The sequence below is a fragment of the Siphateles boraxobius genome, unplaced genomic scaffold, assembly GCF_051911475.1.
Source record: "Siphateles boraxobius isolate OS27281-9 unplaced genomic scaffold, OSU_SipBor_1 8, whole genome shotgun sequence".
Lineage (NCBI taxonomy): Eukaryota > Metazoa > Chordata > Actinopteri > Cypriniformes > Leuciscidae > Siphateles > Siphateles boraxobius.
In genome coordinates this window covers 38439223-38464561 of record NW_027509208.1, presented here as the reverse complement: position 1 = coordinate 38464561, position 25339 = coordinate 38439223, and the positions used below count along the sequence as shown (strand labels likewise).

General features: G+C 40.6%; 3 protein-coding genes across 5 annotated transcripts in view; all 3 read right to left on the bottom strand.

The window, feature by feature from the left end:
* Nucleotides 1–5241, bottom strand: part of flvcr2b (FLVCR choline and putative heme transporter 2b) — a 30266-nt gene extending 25025 nt beyond the window's left edge. For 2 of the 3 annotated variants that reach the window (XM_077219398.1, XM_077219399.1), the window contains exon 1: nucleotides 4289–5196. In XM_077219398.1, coding sequence (XP_077075513.1) covers nucleotides 4289–4840 — 552 coding nt within the window. In that variant the 5' untranslated portion in view covers nucleotides 4841–5196. Of the gene's footprint in view, nucleotides 1–4288 lie in introns of all 3 variants that reach the window. The other variant, XM_077219400.1, reaches the window with a different exon arrangement.
* A 1001-nt stretch (nucleotides 5242–6242) lies between these two features.
* LOC143728650 (trace amine-associated receptor 13c-like) lies at nucleotides 6243–7249 on the bottom strand. Its single transcript, XM_077219463.1, has one exon. The coding sequence runs from the start codon at nucleotides 7224–7226 to the stop codon at nucleotides 6243–6245; it is 984 nt and encodes a 327-aa protein (XP_077075578.1). The 5' UTR covers nucleotides 7227–7249.
* Nucleotides 7250–14457: 7208 nt separating this feature from the next.
* Nucleotides 14458–15432, bottom strand: LOC143728739 (trace amine-associated receptor 1-like). The gene has a single exon (XM_077219577.1). It carries the CDS (start codon nucleotides 15430–15432, stop codon nucleotides 14458–14460), a length of 975 nt encoding a protein of 324 aa, XP_077075692.1.
* Between the last annotated feature and the right edge of the window lie 9907 nt (nucleotides 15433–25339).

The window sequence follows — 25339 nt, the reverse complement described above, 5'->3', positions numbered from 1 at the left end:
AATATAACACATGCATTTTATATTTAATACGAGGGAAATACACATGAGGGACTTTTAGGTGGCAAAATATTTTTCAGTAACTCTGTGAAATGTGTGAATTACACTGCGCAAACCAAAAGTAATACTACCCAACGGATGAAGAAGGGTTGGCTCTCCACAGAACATAAAATATTCATTTTATTTTTCATGTTTGCATTTAAGAGGAAAAAACTATGTTACGGACGTGACAGTTCCCTGAAAGCGGCACTAAAAGACTGATTTAAAGTCTTTTCACAGAGATCTCAAACAGAAAGCACTAAGCCTTTATTTAAAGATAATTTCGTTTTGTATTAATTGTATTTTAATTTTAATCAATGTTTAATCAACAAATTACCAGGATTTGATAAATAATAAGTAAATATAGCAGACAATAATCAAGACACTGAGGCGCCGGCGCCTGAACTGCAGCTCGTCTCATAAATGAACCGAAACTCAGCATAGTCTACTTGCCTCACAGACCTGAGAAATATATATAGTCTATATTATGTTAGATATACTATGAAATGTTTACTGTATGTCATTCATGTTATGAATATATGTTGCTTCACAGTAGGGCTGCAACAACGAATCGATTAAATCGATTAAAATCGATTATTAAAATAGTTGGCAACGAATTTCATTATCGATTCATTGTGTCGCGCGACTATCAATAAGTCGCGGAGATGTTTGAGTATAAAAAAATGTGTTCAGCGCGGAGCAGAGCTATGAGGCGCCGGACTGGACGCTGCGCGCGAGAGAGACCGGGTGTGTCAGCGCGCGAGCAACAGTGTGCGAAAGATACCGAGTGTGTCTGCGCGCGAGAGATACCGAGTGTGTCAGCGCGCGAGCGACAGTGTGCAAAAGATACCGAGTGTGTTTGCGCGCGAGAGAGACCGAGTGTGTCAGCGCGCGAGCAACAGTGTGCAAAAGATACCGAGTGTGTCTGCGCGCGAGAGAGACCGAGTGTGTCCGAGCATTAGTAAATTGGTACATAGGAATGTAATTATTAAGAGGCATGGAAGTTCGATAAATGGACAACAATAAATAAAACCAATTAAATTTTTACCACTGAATTAGCAGACTGTGATATCAATCAGATAGACAGAAGATGAAAACACTTTCTTGTCTGTCCCAAGTACCACTACAAGAGGAATATTTTTTCCACAATTTGCAGCACTGAATTTTTCATTCTAAATGACTCCGAGAAACTTCACTATATGCTCCGAATGGATGAGCTGCAAAATAGGCCTTACACACCATATGAGGTAGTCAATCCATTGTATATATTTTATATACATTGATTTATAATTAATATTAGGATAGACTAGAGATATTATCTTCTGTTGTAATTATTATTGTTGCTATTATTATTACCTATTATCCGACTGCACGAGACTTGTCTTTTGTGTGCATGTGCTTGTCAAATAATGTCAAACATTTTGTTAGATTACAACATATTTGACAAAAAACAAAACAACACACAAGTTTGTGAGTGTGTGCGTCTGTGAGTGTGAGTGTGTGCGTCTGTGAGTGTGAGAGTTTGTGAGTGTGTGCATCTGTGAGTGTGAGAGTCTGTGAGTGTGAGAGTTTGAGTGTGTGCGTCTGTGAGTGTGAGTTTGTGAGTGTGTGCATCTGTGAGTGTTAGAGTTTGTGAGTGTGTGTGTCTGTGAGTGTGAGAGTCTGTGAGTGTGAGAGTCTGTGAGTGTGAGAGTCTGTGAGTGTGTGCGTCTGTGAGTGTGAGAGTCTGTGAGTGTGAGAGTTTGAGTGTGTGCGTCTGTGAGTGTGAGAGTCTGTGAGTGTGAGAGTCTGTGAGTGTGTGCGTCTGTGAGTGTGAGAGTCTGTGATAGGGCTGAACGATGTGTCATTTTAACATCGATATCGCGATGTGCACATCCACGATAATCACATCGCAGGATGTTGCGATGTAAGCCTTAGGGATCGTAGTTGATCGTGATTCATGATCAGAACGGGCCAGCAGCTCCCCGGCCCGTAACACTTGCGATTCGCGGATTAATTGCAAAGTTTAACCATCATAGTGAAAGTTTATCATTTGCATGTGTTTTTAAGTCCTGTTTAAACATCAAGCGTAAAAAGACTGGAACTTGCGCATTGTTTTCTGTGAGCCGGGCAGACACAAAGATCAGTGGTCTTTCTCTTATTTCTGAGTTTGAACGAACATGAGAATTCAAAATAAAGTCAGATTGCCCTTCCTGCATTGAACATTTTTTGACGGCCGCCAAAGCGTATTTTTGTCCCGCCAAAGCCTTATTTGACCGGTGAGTGATAGATGACTGACTGACTGCGCTTGTTAAACTGAGAGATCGAGCAGCAGAGAGAGAGAGAGCCCCGGTCGCGTGCGCGCACTCTCACCGTCTTCAAACTGTCTTGCTCTCCCTCCCTCCCTCACGCATATTAATGAATTGAGTTGACTGAATATCTTTGAAAATACACAATGGTAAAAGGTCGGAAGAACGAAGTTTCACGTGAAGCATTCGGATTTTTTTTTTTTTCTGAACTACTGGTTGTGAATTGTGCTAAAAAAATATATTCTCTGAAAAGCGTTCGACACATTCAGATAAACCACACTTTCAATAAACAAAACAAAAAAAAATCTATCCAGTGATGAAATGTTTTCTGTGTTGAGACCAATCTTGTGCGATGTCCTAACTGCCGGGATAATCACACAACGTGTGCCGTGGTCCGTTAATTACACCTCCAATTCGCGAACTAATGACTCCTTTGAACCGATTCACTTTAATGAATGGTTAAAACAACTGATCTGTCCAACACTGAACTCACGAGACATAACAAATTGGTAACACTTTACAATAAGGTTCCATTTATTAAACTCTAGTTAACTACATTAGTTAACTATAATAGTTGCTATGCAGATTTACTCCATTACAAAATCACCCCAGTCATTCAGATGATTCATTCTTTCCAAAGAGAGCTAATAAAGTCATCTGGTGAAATTGTTTTCATATCGCGATATATATCGCAGAAAAATAAAATATCGCAATGTGATTTTTTCCCAATATCGTGCAGCCCTAGTCTGTGAGTGTGAGAGTCTGTGAGTGTGAGAGTCTGTGAATGTGAGAGTTTGAGTGTGTGCGTCTGTGAGTGTGAGTTTGTGAGTGTGTGCGTCTGTGAGTGTTAGAGTTTGTGAGTGTGTGTGTCTGTGAGTGTGAGAGTCTGTGAGTGTGTGCGTCTGTGAGTGTGAGAGTTTGTGAATGTGTGCGTCTGTGAGTGTGAGAGTTTGTGATTGTGTGCGTCTGTGAGTGTGAGAATTTGTGAGTGTGTGCGTCAGTGAGTGTAGTGTAGAGAGCAAGTTCTGACGTTCAAACAAATCATTTTAAAATCAAATTATTTATTGTTCTAACAGCTCAGGTCCCTTTTTACAAAAATATACATCTTTTTGTTCACTATTTTAAAAAAGCCTATATATTTGGCAGATGTAAAGCATACATGTGTATGTTTTTTGTGTTAGTCCATTTTTTTTATTATTATTATTACTTTAACAGCTCAGGGATGTTCAAGGAGTGACCTGTTTGTGCACTTTCGCACTGTGAATTTGCACTGTCAGTTCTGTTTTTGAATAAAGGGTTGGAAATTAATGCTTTTTTTCCTTCTGTTTTTTTAATCCGATTAATCGAAAAAATAATCGACAGATTAATCGATTATTAAAATAATCGTTAGTTGCAGCCCTACTTCACAGTAGCCTTCACTTAAAATCTTTAGTCTAAGATTGTTGGATAATAAAATTTGCCACTGAATTAGTTTAGTCCGGTTATATGTAGGCTACAACCGCGAACAGCATATGTTGTCCCTGAGCTCCGTAACGACATCTCTCATAAAGGTTTGCGACTTAGTTTAAATGGTAAAACATTATCCGAAAAACACCTAGCGTCTTTGCTAAATATAGCACACAAAATACCATTGGTATGCTACTTCCGCCACCTGACCGGAAGTTGCACCCAGTTTATTTTTTACAGTAGCGCCCCCCGGAAAAAGGTGGATAGGAAAATTAAACTGCAATAGCCATCGTTCAACCTGAAGAGGGCAGCACTCAGACGTTTTTACACCATATATTGTAGAATTACAACACTTTAAACCCAAATGTCAAAAAATGTACTCGAATCAATGAACAGCATTTATGAAGCTCCATTCTTACAGATCATTAACAACAAAAAAAGTTAGTGTTTAGTTACCCTTTAAGTTTCACAGTACAGTACAGAAAAAAGAGCAATGACATAATTCTTTTAAAACTCACCTGATTCCCGAAGACCCCGATGGAGCATGCAGTGGACACCTCATCCGACCCGAACCACACCGATGCGATGCGCGAGGGCATCCCGAGAATAAACACCTGAGCCACGGAGCACATGAACTGACCCAAAATTGTCACGGGAAAAAGGTCCGGTCTCGCGCTGGCCACCTTGATCCACGTGCCCGCGCAATTTAGAGCCGTGGCCACGAGCGCGATGACCCTCAGACCTTTTTTATCCAAGAGCCACGAGACGGGGAAAATGAGAGGAATGTACGTCAACATGTAAATCATGGACATCCAGTCAATGGTGAAAGAGTCCACGCCGTAGAAGCGCATGAAGATATTGTTGATGATTCCGTATTGAATCCATTGATACGAGTTACACAGCGAATATGAGCTGAATAAACACACCATGATCCATCTCTTTTTATATAAACGCGTTTCCGGCGGTGGGTTGTGATGTTTAAAACCCACCTCAGCATCAGTCACGGCTGTTTTTGATAAATATATATTATCATTTACCTCTCCTTCCACTGACTTTGATTCGTCTCCCATTTTCACTCGATTCAACCGCCTTCAAAACTTTTTCGAGTTAATATTCATTCATTCATTCAAGTTGAATCACAAATGTCATTTTGAGGAGAGTTACGCCTGTCAATCTAACTGGAACTCAGTTCGGTACTAACTGTTATAACGTTAGGTCATGTCAAACTCTGTTCTGATTTAAATACTAACGGCGCCTCTGTTTACTTGACATTACATAACGTTACTAATGATATATCACTTGAGTTTAAATACTAGTGTATATAATTCCCATAATACTCCAATGTATGTTCATCCGTTGCTCTCTCTCACCAGAAACTCTTCCAACAGTCGTTGAAAGTTTCGCCACAGAGATGAAGCTTCTGACGTAGAACAATAACTGACTAGATGAGAAATTACAAACAGTGAAAGCTAGAAAGGGGCGGAGCTTAACTGTAATGATGTTATGTCGGTCATGTGACATTCAGACAAGTAGAACAACTGCCAAAATATTTTCTTTCTTTCGTTCTCGTGGTAAATATAAGAACAAATAAACAAAAATATTTTAAAAAGAAAAATAATCGGAGAAATTAATAGTTTTACACCAACACAGCTGCTTTTGGTTTTTTCAACACATGAGCACCAGCTTAAGTTGTAAGTGTTACTTTTGTAAAGACTTAACATACTTCTTTCATTCTTTCCGAGTTAGGGACATGAAGAATTATTAAGCAATTTACACGGATGAAGCCAAATCTTTGAACCATTCACAATGGGTAAATAAAATATGCCATCTAGAAAGTGACGTGGTATCTATTACTTTTCTCAGCGCTGTCAGGGTGAACACGTAGGTTGTTAGGGCAGAGTAATTTACTGAATTATTGTACAGAAATGTCTGGTGTGTATTTCGCTTTTTATTCCAGTTACCAATCCTTTAAATTAATATATTTAAGATTATCATTATTATTTTTCCCTTGTAAGGTTAAAAGAAAACCTTTGACCTTTGAATGCGACTCAGAGCGATCATTCTACTTTATGATCCGTCGAGCGCCTCCTGGAGGATAATAGGTTAGTCGCATAGAAACAACATTAATCGCATAGAAAACATTTCAATTAGTTCCTCTAATGCCTCCATTTAGTATTTGTGGTAAATAAAGCGGAGATGGCGCCCTCTGCTAGGCTGGAGTTAGTCTACTGGTGAAGTTTGTCTAGGCCTATTTTCTTTATAAATTATAAATTTAAAACAATTGATCATTTGCTATATTTGTTGGTCAAAGCTATTTTTTGCTACTTTTGTACACTTTGTTTCATATATTGTTTTGGTCTTCAAAATCAGTGAGGTGTGAAATACATTTTTGAAAACAATATGGTGTTCGCAGTCATGTTTAATAGATGACAAAATAATGTAATAATGCAATTCTGTCTTACATTCAGCAACTTACTGCACATTCATCAGCGAGGAGTCTTTATTAAACACTTTAAATGTGAAAATTAATTTTAAGCTTTTCTGAAACCAGGGATAGAATAAGGCATAAATTATGGGATTAATGGTGGAGTTCAGGAAGAAAACCATTACAGTGACATCTCTGACATTAAACAAGTCATCATTACTGTACGGAATCACTAAAGAACAGATATAATATGGCAGTAAACACAGGAGAAACACACAGACCAGAATCCCCAGCAGTATCGCAGCTTTTCGCTCTGATTTGTCACTGACTCTGTTTTTAGAGGATTCTTTGCTGTTGTGAACCTGAAGGGCTCTTATAGCAGTCACATGTTTCCTAACAATGACAAAAACATTTGTGTATAATATTATGATGAGTGTACATGGCATAAGAAACACAACCAGGAGATCAATGAAGGATGAAACCCCATCAATAATAGCAAGACACACTCCTGGACACATTACAGTGAAGTTTCCATTAATGAAAAGAAGAGTGAAGTTATAAAGGAGTGAAAACAGCCAGTTAAATAAAGTTGCTATGCAGATCACAGTGGAAGAGATTTTCTTTGAGTAAAAAAAAGGAGAATGTAAAGCCAAAAACCGATCAACTGCTATTAGAGCCACAGTGTGAACAGACACGCTTGTTGCTTGAAAATTCACAATTTTTAAAGCAGAGCACATCTGTGGTCCAGAAATCCAACATGACTCAATGAGCCAAGACAAATGAAGCGGCATCACAAAAACTCCGACCAGCAGATCAGACGCAGCTAAAGAGAGGATGAGGATGTTAGCAGGAGTGTGGAGCTGCTTGAAGTGACTAACAGAGATGATGACCAGCAGGTTTCCACACACGGTCAGAAGAGCCACAGCTGCTGCGGACACATACAGAATCACATAGACAGAGAAAGAAACAGATCTCTCTGGACAGGAATATTCCTGACAGTCATCAGTTTGGTTCACCGCTGTAAGATTCATTCTGAAGAACTTGGAAGAAACAAGTAAACAGAGTATTGTTCACTGTTACTTCCTTTATAAAGTTCAGTACATAACCACAGTTTAAGATCTTTGAAGATGCTATTTGTTTCTCCAGCAGTTCTGAACTGCTCCTCACTGAAACACAGTCACTCCTGGAGGCTCCACAATAAAGATGTTCTACAATCTATGTTGCCTTTTTATACACTTGACATGTTGACTCTTTCCAAGACCAGCACCATCAAGGGAGAAGAACACACAGCTGGGAGATCAACTGATTTACAGTCACATGGAATTCATACAAAAACATAATGGGCTTAAATGAAAAGTATAAATCAAAAACTAAGCAGTCAAAAATTCTTTAAAACCCTGATGTACACACCATTTCCACGTTAACTTATACATTTAAAAGTATTTTCACACATTACTTATCTGATGAGGCCACGGGAAAGAGTTCATACAGGGAAGAAACATGCATATTATTGTAAATCACAACAACACCAATATTGTGTCATACTAAGTAGGGATAACGCATGTTAGGCTAAAGACAATTATGTTTATAAGGCAATGTATGGAATGGGCCAGTTAGAAAAGTCTAGCATCAGTACTGACAATTAGCACAGTTACTGCACGGTCAGTCATGCAACAAACATCTCAGTTGTCATGTGACCCACAGGTTGTGCACAAGCACCACTCTTCTGAATAATGGTAATGACTCAAAATTCTCCAACAACTGAAACTTTACTAAATCTTCAACATAGCTGAACATTACGCACTACAGTAAGTCTTTCTTTTATAACACACAAAAAATGACTCTCCTAATACAGTCTCAAAACAAAGAACTACAGGACCTCTGTCCAGTTAGATATGTGTACAAAAATGTATCCTGTAGCCCCATTATTACAGTTACACAAAATTAAAACTCATTGGTTCTTCCGGAAGCTCAAACGTGCTGCGTAACATGAGAATAAACCTCATTGGTTCTTGTGGAACATGATTGAGCCTCCGTTTAGCACAAATGATGTGTGCATTGATTGATGAATGTTTATATGTGAATAAAATTCTAAATTAAATCTGTTCATCATATAAAGTGATCAAAACTCTTCAGAAAATGTGGAATAAACCCTTCAATTCATATGGATTAGTTTTACGATCTCTTTACAAGCTTTTTGAAGAGTCGAAGTGGTAGTTGCGTAGCTGTCAATGGAGGGACAGAAAGCTGTCTGTCTGATCTTTTTTTGATTAACCAACATTGATTATCCCCCCAGATTATTATATACACCCTTTTTTGGTGTGTATTTTTGATGGAATAATACAAAATTGAAAGCTGCCGCAAAAACATGGGGATTTGTTGAATTTGCATTATGCCTGTGTGATGGATTTTTAATAGATAAGATAGTAAACTTTCTTTTAGAACTAATCATGTTTCTCACTCTAAAAATCATACTTTTAGATTATCTAACCTTATGATAAACTTTTACCTGACTATCTCTTATCTGACTTCCCCTTTTAGGCATTCTAACATTTGAACAAAATGCAGTGTTCGAAACTCGTGAAAACTCATGACTTTGGTTGTGTGAGTGTAAAAATAACAAATATGGGAAATGAAACTAGACAGATGTCTAACCTTGAAACCTTTTGGTTACCTAGTAATAAGAGGGCTTGTCTATGAAGAACCAATCAAATTATGGGGAAATTATGTAATGCATCATGTCATTTTCGCCCATTCCCCTATTCTATAAAAACTGTTGTATTTGTGTTTACTGGTGGGATTTTCAATGGAATTTGTCTGAGATCTTTTTCTTGGGAGAGATTCTCTGAGGACTGCTCGGGAAGATCTCCCGGCCGTGATTAAAACATTTAGAGGACATGCTGAAGTCTGTTTGTTTATTACTGCTGGGCAGCAGGTTAGATAGGAAAGCAAGTTAGTTAGAGAAGCAAGAAGTTAGAGATTTAGAACTCAAGGCCAGTTGTTGAAGGGTAGACGCAGAGCTAGAGTAACTCGAGGCCAGTTGTCGAAGGGAGACGCAGAGCTAGAGTATAAAGTATTAAGTGTTGAAAGACGCTTGGGTGTCGACTGGAGACGCCGCAGGTAATTAGGTGTACGTAGTTAGGTTTAGGGAAAAATCTACTACACCTGATTCCTGCGAAAGATAGAAACTACACTGACAAGATGTCCCACACTCCACCAAATGTAACAAAAATTTTATTACAACAAACATTATGAAAATAACCATGAAAATGAAAACTTAGCGTAAGTTCTGCCAGGAAGACTCAATTGTTATGTCACTTATTACATGTTCTGATACTTGCAGTATAAAAGATCAGTACTTCACATGTCTGAGTTCGCAGATGTTGACGCAAACAATTACCTCCATCCTCCCCACCAGGATGTTCCCTTCCCATATCTCCAGGGGGTCGGCTGTGCCTTCCTTCGTCTTCAGGCAGGAAATGCAGATTCCGCAACCCTCGGATTGCGCGCTACGGACGGGGCCTACGCCAAAGAACTTTATAAATATTTGCTATTTAAATATTATATTTAATAGAGGATCCCAATCAGTCGACTTGTCGACTACGTCGAACGTGACCGAACTGATAGGGAACGTCTAGGTTACGTATGTAACTCTCGTACTCTGAAAGAGGGAACGGAGACGTAGTCCCGTCGCCACTATTGCTGGACCACCGCTGACTCCAGGCTCTGCTTGGCTTCTCAGCGGAAACAACTGGTGCGTGCATCCACTTCCATTTTTATTCCCACGCTGCGGGGCGGAGCGTGTGATGCAATTTTCGCACCCCAATGTGCATTGGCTTGTTTTAACAATATTCGAAGATGACAGGCTCCCTAAGCGTGATCCCAATCAGTCAACACGTCGATTATGTCTCGGTTCCCTCCTTCAGGGAACGAGGGTTGCATACGTAACCAAGATGGTCAATCATCTGGTGGATTTTAGCAATAAATAAGATCATCACATTGTAGGCTCCCTTTGAGCCTCAGTGATTCTAGCCCAGAGCCTGGTCAAATATATGTATAATTTTCCTAGATAACCCTAAGTCTAAGTCTAGAAGGTTGAAAGACTCTCATCAGGCTGTAAGGAACTCAGCTTTTTGTAAATATTGATAATCAATAATATCTTGTTATTATTAATTATAAATATTTGGGTCAGTTAATTGGATTAACTTGATTTGGCTGAATTAATATTACAATCAATTAATAAGTTCTTCCAACGAACTCTTTTGATTATTAATTTATTCTAAGAAAAGGGTATCTTCCCTGGCCACAGAAGAATAATTATTTCTTCGCCTGTACAGTACTTTGAGCCAGTAGCAAAAAAACTTGATCGTAAAGTGACTTGTATTGCAAACAAAAAAGAACCAAATACATATTATGTACAAGTTTTATTAACTGAATATAGATATTTATATGAATATAAATAAACTAAACAACAAACACACATGAATACATAAATAGGTTAGTGATAGGATGAAATTTGAAACCGGAAGAGGGTCTATGTGTCATGATTCTGCCCTCGTGTCCTTGATTTTCTCTTGTCTTGAGGCAGGATCATGACAGAATCATGTTTTGTGTGCAAGCACATGGTCTTGTTTTGAGCCATGTGCTTGTGTTGTCTCGTTACGTTACCCCGCCCCCTTGTTATCCTCGTCTCGTCATTATTGTCTAGTCAGCTTCACCTGTCTTTGTCATTAGTGTCTCCCTATTTTATCCCCTTGTGTTTGCTGTCTTGTGTCGGTTCATTGCCAAACGTTACTTGTGAGTATCCTGTGAAAGTCTTGTCATTGTTAGTATCTCTCGAAGTGTTGTTTGTTTTCTAGTATTTTGTCAGTGTCGTTGTCTAGTTAGTCACCCAAGTCCTGTCTTGTTTTGCCCCCTCGTGGGCTTTGTTTTCCCCTTTTTGTCTTCAATAAATTGTGTGAAGAGCATTCAGTCTGCTTTTGGGTTCGTCAATCTGCATCCTCGTAACACTATGAGAAGAACCATCAGAATTTAATTTTCACATTTCATTGAATTGAATACTTGCATTTGTAATGGGAACAATTCTTGAAGTTGTTGAAAATTGAAGTTGTTGATGGTTCCGGCAGTGTCAAGTGGAAGTTGGTTGAGCGTTCTTTTTCTCCAGGAACGCATGGCTAGTTTGGTCAAGGCCTGGGACTCTGTTGAGGCCACGCCGAGCACCCAGGAGAAGTGAGGAAGTCGGAAGGATGGGTGTTGTTGGTTGGAGTCTTTGTTCCAAAACTCTTGAGATTGTCCTTGGTTCTTTGTGAGAGAGTCATCTCTCTTCTGCCTGAGCCCATATCTGGTTGGAATCGAGGCCTGCTGGGCCCTGGGGCCCCCGTGGAGGGGGAGGGGGTTCCCCAGAATCACCAGAACAGTGTTGCGGCTGGATGAAAGAACTAAGAGAGAGAGGTCACATGTGGACTGTCTCTAATAAGGCCTGGAAAAGATCCTCCCCTAAGGGTTGAACTCGACCAATCAGAAAGGTGACATGTCTGAGAGGGAAAATGGCTCTTAGTTGATTTACGGATCTTTGTCCCTAGCATGATTATACCTTCATTAATGCTCAGATAGCTATAACACATCCACACTGCATTCTAGAAGAAGGTGATGTACATCAAAGTGTGAGTCATTAAATGAGGATTAATTAGGTAGGAGCCACGATACAGGTGAGGTAGGTTACATTGATCGTTAGTTGGTTGTATACCAGGATACATACCATAATATATACCTAATAGTACACGAGACAGTAAACCATTTACACTGTTTCTTTCACAGTTTTATGCATGTTCATTTATGGATCAGTTAGTCTATGATTAATGCAGCAAAGTCTGTTTTAAAGAGGTTTCTGTTTCATAGTCTCTCTTTTGAGTATGTGGCCACATTCCTCGGAGGTCGTAAAATCTCCTTATCATGCCCTGTAACATGACACTGTTTCTGCCCTTGTGTTTGTTCATTTGGGCTGTGTGAGGAGTTTCATAAACCTTTGTATATAATGAATAATTAGTATGTGTCTGATTGGTCCATACCCTACAAGGCCTACCTGCTAGATCAGCCCTAGAACTTTCGGACCCCCTGGCCATATTCCCGTAAAGGAACCCCTTCCATTGAGGCTGTTGGTTTCAAGCCCTTGCGCGACCTTGGTAGGCTTTTCCTTGTTTGGAGGCCTCTTTGAGGCTTATAGCTTGGACAGTGACCGTAGGGAATAATGTCACTGACAGCCTGTATGTGACCCAAAGGGGGTGTGTTTTCTTGGCATTTCAGGTTGAAACTGCCAGTTCTGACGTTTTGTCACAAGCTATAATTGGCATGCACTCCTCTCAGCATGGTGGGATTGTACATCGTTCTCCATAGCGTCATCAATGCAGTGCAAGTTCCCTTTCGAAAGGGAACGTCTAGGTTTCAACTGTAACCTCTGTTCCCTGAGAACAGGGAATGAGATACTGCTTCGTTAGCAATGACACGGGGATGCCTGCTGAACAGTCCCTTCAGACAAAAGTGGATGGCATGTTTTCTAGGCGGCCCTTTTATACTTTCGGGTCGCACTAGTGTGACGTCATAGGCTGTTGCCGGTAAAAATTTGATTGCCGTGATTGGATAGCTTTTCATAGCTACCCTCGCTAGATAGCCTGCTCTAGGTCTGCTAGCTGCTGCACTGCGTTGACAATAAATACAAAATTAAGGATAATTATTGGCTTCATATCTCAAGAAAAGATGACTTTACCCGTAGCGTAAGCAACTTGCGCAATACGAGAGAACCTCTGGTAAGAGAACTCACGGTGCTCCAGCCCTGCAAATTTGCCTAAATGATTCTGATATATGAGATGTGGATGATTGTATTATGGACAGAAAAAAAGTCAAGTCAAGTTAAGTCAAGTCAAGTTCCCTTTATTTATATAGTGCTTTTAACAATACAGATTGTATCAAAGCAGCTTCACAGTGATAACAATAAGTGTGTTTCTAGAAGAAAACTGCGTCGTCGCCCAACTTAAGGCAGATCAATAATATTGTTGAATATTAAATATCTCCAACTAAGCAAGCCAAAAGCCAGGAAACACTTAAGAAAGTGTTGCCTGGATTAAAATTTAAGTCTCCACTGCCTCCTTGTCGTCATTACTTACATTTAAATTATAACATTACCGAATTTATTATTTGTAGTCAATATAGAATAAAAGCCCTAATGTTTCTACATTGAAACCTGAATAGCCATTTAAAAAACTAAATCTTTTCAATTTATGCTGGTTTAGATATTCTATCATGAAGTACAGAAAGCTACATTTTAATGTTGTTGATTTACATAAAAATTAATTTATGAGATAGGACTCAGTTGGCTACTATAAAAAAGGCTTTACATTACATGAAATTGCAGTCAAATATCATAAATGGGAAAAGTCATTCACGACCCTCACTTATATTGTCTTTTCAATCTGTTCGTTTTCAAAATGAGAGAGACTTGGCTGCACAAGGGATCCATTATATTTACATGTTAAGTGGGACAAATTAACGTATTTAGAGGTTTACTTACATTATTAAACTAAGACTGAATATAATGTATTAGTCATCATAATGCCTCATTTCACAATAACATTTTATTTAAATGCACTTTAATAATATTTTGAGTGAATGCAATCAAGTATATAAAAAATAATATAAAAAATAATTTAAAATGTTTATTACAGTAACATTTTGTAATACATTAAAATAATACAAAAATTAACAGTTTGCAATATCAAGCAGCATAATGAGCTGTTTTTTTTAAGCTAAACGTAACTTGAAGTGAGTGATACCAGAAGTATCGAAGTTTCAAATGGCCGCAACTGTTTTTAGGCTTTTAGTTTAAAATATGAAGTGGATAAGTTTCACTGATTACACACTCTACTAATTCAGTGTCAGTGTGCAAGCTGTTATGTCTAACACAATTTTGGATTTTCAGCAAAAGCCGAATGATGAGTATTTCTATGCTGGTGTAACCATTGCCTTGAGAATGGGGGACCAGGATCACAATTTCAGTAATTATAAGCACAACAATATTTATAGGTAATTGTTCTCCTACTGTCACTAATTACATAAGTACATGTTTATTATATTCAATAATTCCTTTTATTACATACAATATAATAAGTGTTGAAAAAAGCACCCACTCATATTGTTATACAACAACATACATGTCTTCACAGTCAGGTTTAATAAAAAGCCAAAATAATTGGTCTTACATTCAAAAACTTACTGCATCAAAGAGGAGTCTTTATTAAACACTTTATGTGAGAAAATCATTTTTAAGATTTTCTGAAACCAGGGATAGAATAAGGCATAAATTATGGGATTAATGGTGGAGTTCAGGAAGAAAACTATTATAGCAACATCTCTGAAAAAAACCAAGTCAGCACTGTCATATGGAATCACTAAAGAACAGATATAATACGGCAGTAAACACAGGAGAAACACAATAACCAGAATCCCCAGCAGTATCGCAGCTTTTCGCTCTGATCTGTCACTGACTCTGTTTTTAGAGGATTCTTTGCTTTTGTGAATCTGGGCTCTTATAGCAGTCACATGTTTCTTCGCAATGAGAAAAACATGAGTGTATAATATTATGATGAGTGTACATGGCATAAGAAACACAACCAGAAGATCAATGAAGGATGAAACCCCATCTACAATATAAACACATTCTCCTGGACATATGAAAGTGAAGTTTCCATTAATGAAGAGAATAGTGAAGTTATAAAGGAGTGAAAAAAGCCAGTTAAATAAAGTTGCTATGCAGATCACAGTGGGTGAGATTTTCTCTGAGTAAAAAAAAGGAGAATGTAAAGCCAGAAACCGATCAACTGCTATTAGAGCCACAGTGTGAACAGACACGCTTGTTGCTTGAGAAGACACAAATTTAAAAACCGAGCACATCTCTTGTCCAGAAATCCAACATGACTCAATGAGCAAAGACAAATAAAGTGGCATCACAAAAACTCCTGTAAGCAGATCAGACGTAGCTAAAGAGAGGATGAGGATGTTAGCAGGAGTGTGGAGCTGCTTGAAGTGACTAACAGAGATGATGACCAGCAGGTTTCCACACACGGTCAGAAGAGCCACAGCTGCTGCGGACACATACAGAATCACATAGACAGAGAAAGAAACAGATCTTTCTGGACAGGAATATTCCTGACAGTCATCAGTTTGGTTCACTTCTGTAAGATTCATTCTGAATGAAACATCCAACTTCCTTCATATTCCTTCATTAACGTCCTTCACATAAAAAAAGAGTAACCACAAAGACCTCTGAAGATGCTATTTGTCTCTCCAACAGTTCTGAACTGCTCCTCACTGAACCGCAGTCACTCCTGGAGGCTCCACAATAAAGATGTTCTACAATCTATGTTGCCTTTTATACACTTGATATGTTGACTCTTTCCGAGACTGGCAGCATCATGGGAGAAGAACATACAGCTGGGAGTTCAACTGATTCTGTTCATCCAGAAGAAAAGAGCTAAAGATTGTCATATAGAACTAAACGTTGTTATGAAGCATTTTATGTGTTCTGCTACTTTGCTTGCAAACAAGTCTCTGTCTGAACACACACCTAGTTTTCAATGGCCTTCATTAGAGGAAGATGATCTTTGGTCCCAGAATGCTGTAATTACTGCATCTACCAGCAGGGGCTGACCGAGCCTCACTAAACAACCAAACCTTCACCTTGAGCTAAACTGGAGGTGGACAAATAACAAAAACACAGAATCTATAGAGTGGTACAGGTATGATGTAAATTTGTAGGCCAAATGCAGAAATTAGTTAGCATTTTAGCACTTCCGGTTCCATCGTCTTGAAGTCAAAGGGGTTTTTGAAAGGGGTTTATGGTTGAAATAAGGTCTGTGGTGAACACAAGCTCAAGACACTTTCACGTTTTATTCTACGACATAAAATACATCAGTATTATCCAACTCGTGATAATTTAAGCTGTTATGTGTCATGAAAATGGCAGTTGCTAAAAAGTGTCTAAATGGGACTACAGAGTCTGTCGAGGAGATTAAAGTAATCGTGCCGAACAGGTAAACGCAGTCCGGTTTAACAGTCTCATTATGATTATAATTGTGCTCTTAAAAACTATTCTAACTCAAACTTTCTGGGAAAATATTTTTTGATATAAACTGAAAGAGTTGTCAGAAGTTCAGTGGTCGTGACGTTGAAGTCCTGGGACCTTTGAATTGCTCCTGTCTGCCATCGATTGCTCCTGTCTGCCTTGCTGCTGTTTTTGTGTCTGTTAGCTCCGTATAGCTTTCTCTTTTGAATCTCTATTTACTATAATTCCTTTTTTTATATTGCTAGATATAACTTACTCATTCACAAATGATTACTATTAGATATATCCACTATACACTATTACATCAACTATTAGATATAGTCTAATATTGCCTATCATATTAATCTGACATCGCTAGCTTTTATCTAAATCATTATCGCTAGCACAACACTCTAGTATCTCGCTAGCCTGTTAACCTGCCATCTGTGCTTGCTGACTTTTTTCCTGAGCCTTCTGGTAATCCATCCTGAACTTGTGATTGATAAGACATCTCTTCATTTACTGCTACAAACTGATAACGGTCAGATAAGTATGATTTAAACCATGCTAATGCAATTCCACTAATGCAAACATCATTTTCGAGTCTATTTAAAAGAATGTTGTGGTCGATAGTATCAAATGCAGCACTAAGATTGAGTAACACTAATAGAGAGATACAACCACGATCGGATGATAAGAGCAAATAATTTGTAACTCTAATGAGAGCTGTCTCAGTCTATGATACGGTCTGAATCCTGACTGGAAGTCCTCGCAGATATCATTTCTTTCTAAAAAAGGAACATAGTTGTGAGTTGTCTTTTCTATACATTTTGACAGAAAAGGTAGATTTGAGATCGGCCTGTAATAGGATCAAGTTGCGCTTTTTTACCAAGCGGTTTAATCATAGCCAGCTTAAAAGTTTTTGGTATGTATCCTAATGACTAAAGATGAATGAATGATATTAAGGAGAGGATCTATGACCTCTGGAAGCATCTCTTTCAATAGCTTAGATTTTGTTTCTTCGGTATAGGGTCTACATGTTGTCGATTTAGATGATTTAACAAATTTAGAAAATTATTCCTCTCCTATAGCAATGAATGAATCGAATTTTTCCTCAGGGAGACCATAATGAACTGTCTGATGCGATACTGTAGTAGACGTTGCATAGTTATAATTTTCTCTATAATACTATCAATCTTGTAAGTAAATAAGTTCATAAAGTCATTACTGCTGTGCTGTTTGGAAAGCCTTATTTTTCTTTAGTTTAGCCACTGTTTCAAATAAATCCTAGGGTTTTGTTTATTTTCTTCTAATAGGGTTGAAAAATAAACTGATCTAGCAGTTTTAAACCTCTGAGGTCTAAGGGCATTTTTTTACTTTTTACTTCGATTTTATCTTATTATTAAGATAAAATCCTATCTTAATCCTATCTTAAGATTTTATCATATCTTATTAAATTCACCTAGAGTGTCCTAGAGAATTGTGTAAAGAGAGAGAGAGGGATAATCTGGCTCTAAAAGGGGAAAAATTTAAGTCAGATTTAAATTCTTCAAATCTCTTGTGGAGACATACCATTACTCATGTGGACGAATTATTTTGGTCTTTGAAATGGGTTCCCAAAGTCTTAGGGTCACAAAAGTAGTGTAATATATGAATAAAATAGTAGATAATTAATAATAATTGTCTAAAGTGACATTTTTGAAAAAACGTTTTTTTGTACAAGTTTTGTATGTGACTCAACCTTCAACAAATGTTAGAGGGACTAAAATATATATAAAATAGGACTAAAATAACTTCCTACTACATATCAAGCTTCTCTCTCCATGCCGGCTGGTATTTTCCTATCTATCGATTATGGCAAAATCAGAACCATTTATGTGTGCAGCACAATCGCGGAGATATTAATAGAAACATTTAGTAAACATCGAATTGACGCGCCCGCACGTCATCCAACCTTGGTGGTTTTAAGGCCTCTCTGTACGCAATCGTGCTCTCTTTCCATGAAATGCGAAAAAACTCTAGTTTTGTTTTCTTCCAGTTGCGTTCCATTTTTCTGGCTGCTCTCTTAAGGGCCTGAGTGTGCTTGTTGTACCATGGGGTTGGACTATTTTCTTTAATCTTCTTTAAGCGCAAAGGAGCAACTTTGTCTACAGTACTGGAATTGAGAGAGTTAAAAGTTTCTGTCGCAACATCGAGTTCTTCTAAGCTATCTGGGATGCTGTGGAGTTGAAGTTTACATGAGACTAGATAGTGATCTGAGATGTCATCGCTCTGCTGCAGAATTTCAACGGCATCAACATTGATTCCATGTGATAATATTAGATCTAGAGTATGAATACGACAATGAGTAGGTCCTGACATGTGTTGTCTAACTCCAATAGAGTTCAGAATGTCTTTAAATGCCAATCCCAATGCATCTTTTTCGTTATCTACATGTATATTAAAATCACCAACAATTAGGACTTTATCTGCAGCCAGTACTAACTCTGATAGAAAAATAGCTAGTTCTTTGATAAAGTATGTATGGTGCCCTGGTGGCCTGTATACAGTAGCCAGCACAAATCTCAAACGTGATATATCATTTACATTAGATATTACATTAAGCTCCCAACACTTCAAAATAATTATATTTGAAACAAGACTTCTCAGTAATTCCGAGGATATTACTATAAATTACAGCAACACCTCCTTTGCCTTTCATATGAGGTTCATGTTTATAACAATAATCTTGGGGGATGCACTCATTTAATGTAATGTAATCGTCTGGTTTTAGCCAGGTTTTCTGTCAAACACAGCACATCTAGATAATAATCTGTAATCATATCATTAACAATAAATGCTTTTGAAGTAAGGGATTGAATATTCAGCAACCCAAGCTTTTTCATTTGTTCATTTGTATTATATGTTTTTTATTTGTTGAACATCAATCAAAATTTTACCCTTAAATGGGTTTGGGAGTTTTTTGTATTTCCTAGTTCGGGGAACAGACACAGTCTCTATGTGATGACATCTAGGTGAAAGAGTCTCTATGTGATGGGATTTATCTGACCTCAGTGATGTGAGACAGCAAGCAGACAGTCAGTTTAGCCTGTTTGTCTGCTTCCTGACCTGAGCCCCAGATTTTCATGTTTGAGCTCTAAGACCATATGCCATATTACTAGAGAGAAGAGCAGCACCATCCCAGGAAGGATGAATACCATCTCTTTTCAACAGGTCAGGTCTGCCCCAAAAACTTTTCCATTTGTCTATGAACTCTATATTATTTTGCGTACACCACTTAGACAGCCAGCCATTGAATGAATACAGTCTACTAAGTATCTCATCACTCCGGCGAACAGGAAGGGGGACAGAGCAAATTACAGTGCCTGACATTATACTTGCGAGTTCACACACCTCTTTAACGTTAATTTTAGTGATCTCCGACTGGCTAAACCGAACATCGTTTGTGCCGACGTGAATAATAATCTTAGAGAATTTATGATTAACACTAGCCAGCACTTTTAAATTTGCTTTGATGTCAGGTGCTCTGGCTCCCGGCAAACATGTGACTATGGTGGCTGGTGCCTCTATTTTCACATTCCATGTAATAGAATTGCCAATAACTAGGGCACTCTCCACAGGATTCTCAGTTGGTGCTTCACTGAGTGGAGAGAACCTGTTTAATGTTGTTATCGGAACGGAAGAGCAGTGTTTTGTCTCACAGTCACCCAGTTGCCCTAGTACACGGGCTCTACAGCCGGAACCGAACAATGTAGAGAGTTCACTAAGCTAGTCGCTGTCACGAACACACACGGGGAAAGACAGATCCAAAAGCAGTATGTTTATTAAAGGGGTAATCCGTACTCACAATCCAGTCCAAGCAAGGTTCAAAATCCAAAAGGCAGTCCAAAACATAAAACACCAACAAGTCACAGGCAAAGGCAGGGTACAGAAAAGTGAGGACATAGAACAACGACTCCGTGACAAACACTAAACAGACAGGGTATATATACACACAGAACTAACAAGGTGATGGGAAACAGCTGTGTGCAATGAACAGATGAATGGCAGAACAGAATGCTGGGAAATGTAGTCTATAGTGAATGACACCGTGAAAATGAGGACCCCTAGTGAACCCCAGGGAAACACAACCAGACACTGTGACAGAACCTCCCCTCTACGGAGTGGCTAACAGACGCTCCATGCAGAAAACAAGACAAAACAAGAATCCAGGGGGGAGGTGGAACGGTGGAGGATCAGGGGGAGGGATGGGGGGCCAGGTCCATGGAAGGGAACAGAAACAGGGGGTGATGGTTTAGCCGGCGGCCAGGGCGAAGCAGACAGTCCATCGGGCGGCCAGGGCGAAGCAGACAGTCCATCGGGCGGCCAGGGCGAAGCAGACAGTCCATCGGGCAGCCAGGGCGAAGCAGACAGTCCATCGGAAGGCCAGGGCGAATCAGACAGTCCATCGGGCGGCCAGGGCGAAGCAGACGACCCATCGGGCGGCCAGGGCGAAGCAGACAGTCCATCGGGCGGCCAGGGCAAAGCAGATGACCCATCGTGCGGCCAGGGCGAAGCAGACGACCCATCGGGCGGCCAGGGCAAAGCAGAAGACCCATCGGGCGGCCAGGGCGAAGAAGACGACCCATCGGTCGGCCAGGGCGAAGCAGACGACCCATCGGGCGGCCAGGGCGGTGAAGACCCCTCGGGCGGCCAGGGCGAAGCAGACGACCCATCGGGCGGCCAGGGCGGTGAAGACCCCTTGGGCGGCCACGGCACAGGAACAGAACCCGGCTCAGGAACAGACACCGGCTCAGGAACAGACACCGGCTCGGGAACAGACACAAGGACAGACACAAGGACAGAAACAAACATTGGCTCAGGAACAGCAGACACTGGCTCCGGCTCAGGAACAGCAGACACTGGCTCCGGCTCAGGAACAGCAGACACTGGCTCCGGCTCAGGAACAGCAGACACTGGCTCCGGCTCAGGAACAGCAGACACTGGCTCCGGCTCAGGAACAGCAGACACTGGCTCCGGCTCAGGAACAGCAGACACTGGCTCCGGCTCAGGAACAGCAGACACTGGCTCCGGCTCAGGAACAGCAGACACTGGCTCCGGCTCAGGAACAGCAGACACTGGCTCCGGCTCAGGAACAGCAGCGGGCATGACGGGTCCGAAAGGCACATCCAGGATTCTGGCCAGACACTCGAAGTAGCCAAATAATGTTTCAGAGGCCCCGAGAATCGGTTTCAGGACCACTGGCTCTGGAATCAACGGACTCGGGATCACCGGACCTGGGACCACCGGACTCGGGACCACCGGACTCGGGACCACCGGACTCGGGACCACCGAAACTGGGACGACCGGAACTGGGACCACCGGACTCGGGACCACCGGGACAGCCACGGAGGAAGTCTTCCTTCTCCTCCTTTGTTTCGGGACCACCGGAACTGGAACCACCGAAACAGGGACCACCGGAACCAGCGGTGAAGGAAGCTCTGGGCTGGACGGAAACCACGGCGAACAGAGCTCTGGGCTGGAGGGAATCAGTGGCGGATGGGACCCTGGACTGGACATCACCAACCCAGGGTCGAAGAGGGGCCAGAGTGGAGAATGGTGTTGGGATTCCTCTCGACCACCTCCTCCCCTGCAGCCTCCACGGGTCCCACGAAATTTGACCAACCGGGTCCCCTCAAACAATTGTCTTCTCTCCCGCTCGGTGGCTGGGGAAGAGACATTGAGAAACATACCGCTGGATCTTGATGACGGAGTCGTTCTGTCACGAACACACACGGGCTGGCGCGGATTAATGCACAGGCTTACATAGGCTGCAGCCTAGGGGCCCCACGTGTTCAGGGGGCCTCGGATTGGCCAGACATTTTTTATTTTTTTTACTTAAGTACGAACCAGGCACGGCACGGCGCCTGGATTCCAGTTTGGATGGGCCAGACGCCCAGACCAATTGTGAACGTTAAATTAAAAACGTTATCTAATCACTGTTTAACCTAATAAAAATTACTGACTAATATACTGTTAAATTATCTGTGACTATACATAATATAGATTTTAATAGCTTGATGCTCTTTAAATATTTTGTTGCATTGTAAAAAGGTTTCGGTGCATAGGACAGACCTATCCGCGATTGCTCTCCGTGGACGTGAATTGGTTATCCAATCAGCCGCTGTTGGTCAAATCATGTCAATCATTTTCATTTACGTCACTGCTATTGCTGGACGGCATGGTGGCAGAATGGCTGAAAGAAAGCATGAAAGTGGAGCACAAAAACATAAATTACTAAAGTTAAGAGAACAACGGGACCAAGATATATTGAAAAAAAATCCTAAATTGACTGGATATTTCAAAGCTGCTGAATCTTCATCCAGTCGAAGACAAGATCCACCGCAGACTGCCAGAACGGAGCTAGTTGAAACGCCTGCAGCTAGCTCATCAAGTTATCGGTAATATTTCAGGGAATTTGGGGAGTTATTCCACGATGCAGTGTTTCCTCTATGTTTATTTTATTATCACGCAATGGCAAAATTTCTTCCGCCTCGTTTTTTTTTTTTGTCAAAATGTTCGCCTTCTTTCGAGTCGACTATTAAACGAACAGCTCGCGGGACGATTCGGGTGTTCGGCGTCTTCAGGGCTATCATCCACTCGCGAGGCAGAGGCGCTGAGAGGCAGAGGCGCTGGCGCCCTCTGCGCCCTCTGGCGACCCCCATTCTGGTTCGCGCTTAAAAACGTCACTGCGTCCGCGGGAGATGGCTTTAAAAAACGCAAACACCAAAATCAAGAAATAAATAACTATGGCTAACATTACAAGAAACATCAAGGCTCGAAATTAACATCAATGCTCGAAATCAAAGCCATTTTGGTCGCATATGCTCCTGAAATATAATCTGTGCGACCTAAAAATATATTTGGGTGCTGACTACTACGCGAAATTTAAAAGGCTGATTTAACGTTTACTTGACTGACAGGACAGCTGTTTCGGTGGTTGCATAGCAACATAAAAACGCAGCGCACTGCTCGTTCTGTGTTATCGAACCTGAACAACGCGTGTGATCGTCTCCATAAGAAGATGAAAAGAATGCTGACAGATTTCTTTTGTAAGCCGTCACCTAAAGAGGTGGAACACGCCAATGCCGATGGTGAGAATTTTTTTATTTTTATTTTTTTTATTATTATTAATATTAATACATAGCTTATTTAGTTTTATATAGCAATGATTATCATCAACTGCTGGCTAAACTATCCATCATCTGCTGGAGCATTTATGGATGTACAAGACCAAAACAAACCAATTATGTGGCTATTCTTTCCACCTACACCTGTGTTTTGGTTGTACTGCCAGTGTTTCTTGATCATAATTAAATGGTTGATTCTAAGCACTGGGCCTTGTTTGTATTTGTGGTTTGTTTGTAATGTTCACTTTTTCATTTTACCTACGTGGTGTGGTGGTAATTGTCTTACTTTTGTGGTCCACCACTTGAAGGAATGTAAAGAAAACACTGTAGTGTTAGCTGTCTCAATGTGTGTGTATGCCAGTTCACCGTAGTTGCGTATGGACCATATATGGCACTATTACATTTTTAGTGGGGTGGGTGGGTGGGGGGCTCACACAAAGAGCAGCCTAGGGGCCCCTGACAACCTTAATCTGCCCCTGCACAAGGGGAAAGACAGATCCAAAAGCAGTGTGTTTATTAAAGGGGTAATCCGTACTCACAATCCAGTCCAAGCAAGGTTCAAAATCCAAAAGGCAGTCCAAAACATAAAACACCAACAAGTCACTGGCAAAGGCAGGGCACAGAAGTGTGAGAACATAGAACAACGACTCCGTGACAAAAACTAAACAGACAGGGTATATATACACACAGAACTAACAAGGTGATGGGAAACAGCTGTGTGCAATGAACAGATGAGTGGCAGAACAGAATGCTGGGAAATGTAGTCTATTGTGAATGACACCGTGAAACCTCTAGTGCAGTGGTTCCCAAACCTGTCCTGGCGACCCACCAACACTGCACGTTTTCTCTGTCTCCCTAATCAAACACACCTGATTCAACTCATCAGCTCATAACCACATGGGTTAATGAGCTGATGAGTTGAATCAGGTGTGTTTGATTAGGGAGACAGAGAAAACGTGCAGTGTAGGTGGGTCGCCAGGACAGGTTTGGGAACCACTGCTCTAGTGAACCCCAGGGAAACACAACCAGACACTGTGACAGTCGCATCCAAAGCAGTATCTAAAGCCCTTGCATTCTTACTATCCTCGATTAAAGTTTCGATGCGTGTCTCTAGTTCTAAAATCTTGAGCCTATGAGTTATGAGTGATTAAAAAAATGACACAATAAAAAAGCAATCTGTATTGGCAAATGAGAGGTTTCAAATGTGATCACGTGTATTCTGGGTCCGTATTAGAGCCTGTTGCCAAAAAAGATCAATGTGTGATCTGATAACTGAACTGTATTTCGACAATATTTGAGGAAATGTTCAATAGCTGTTTTGTAGTCAAGACTAATTTTTAATGTAACAAAATAATGTAGGCCTTACATTAAACTTGACAAAGGATATATATAAAAAATCAACAACAGGAAAAAAGAGGAGAAAATTTTGTCTTACATTCATTGACTTAGCCTACTGCACATTCGTAGGATTGCCACCCAACCCTTAAAATACGGAATCGTCCCGTATTTGTGAAATAAACAGCGTGTCCCATTTTGAATCAATACGGGACGCGGTTTGTCCCGTATTTCCGATAGTGTTGCCATCCGTCCCGTTTTTTTCGGGATTGTTCTTCTTTTTAACAACCTGTCCCGGGAAATGTATACACTCTCCCGGTTTTCGAAAGGCTACGATGAATATGTATGTTCTAACTCTCCGCACGGCAGAGAGGTAGAGAGCGCGAGACCTTGCGTGCGTGTGTGCCTCATGAAGTGCATATAAGCAGCAACCAACCCCCCCCCCCCCCTCGACTGAGCAATTCCGCATGGCTTAAAGCCCCGTTCACACTACAAGCGACTTTGTCGCTGCATGTCGCCAGTGGCTGGCAATGAGGTCGCTAGTGGG

What these genes read in the sequence shown, in the direction of transcription:
- LOC143728650 (XM_077219463.1), bottom strand. Translation starts at nt 7,226, where the DNA reads ATGAATCTTACAGCGGTGAACCAAACTGATGACTGTCAGGAATATTCC.
- LOC143728739 (XM_077219577.1), bottom strand. Translation starts at nt 15,432, where the DNA reads ATGAATCTTACAGAAGTGAACCAAACTGATGACTGTCAGGAATATTCC.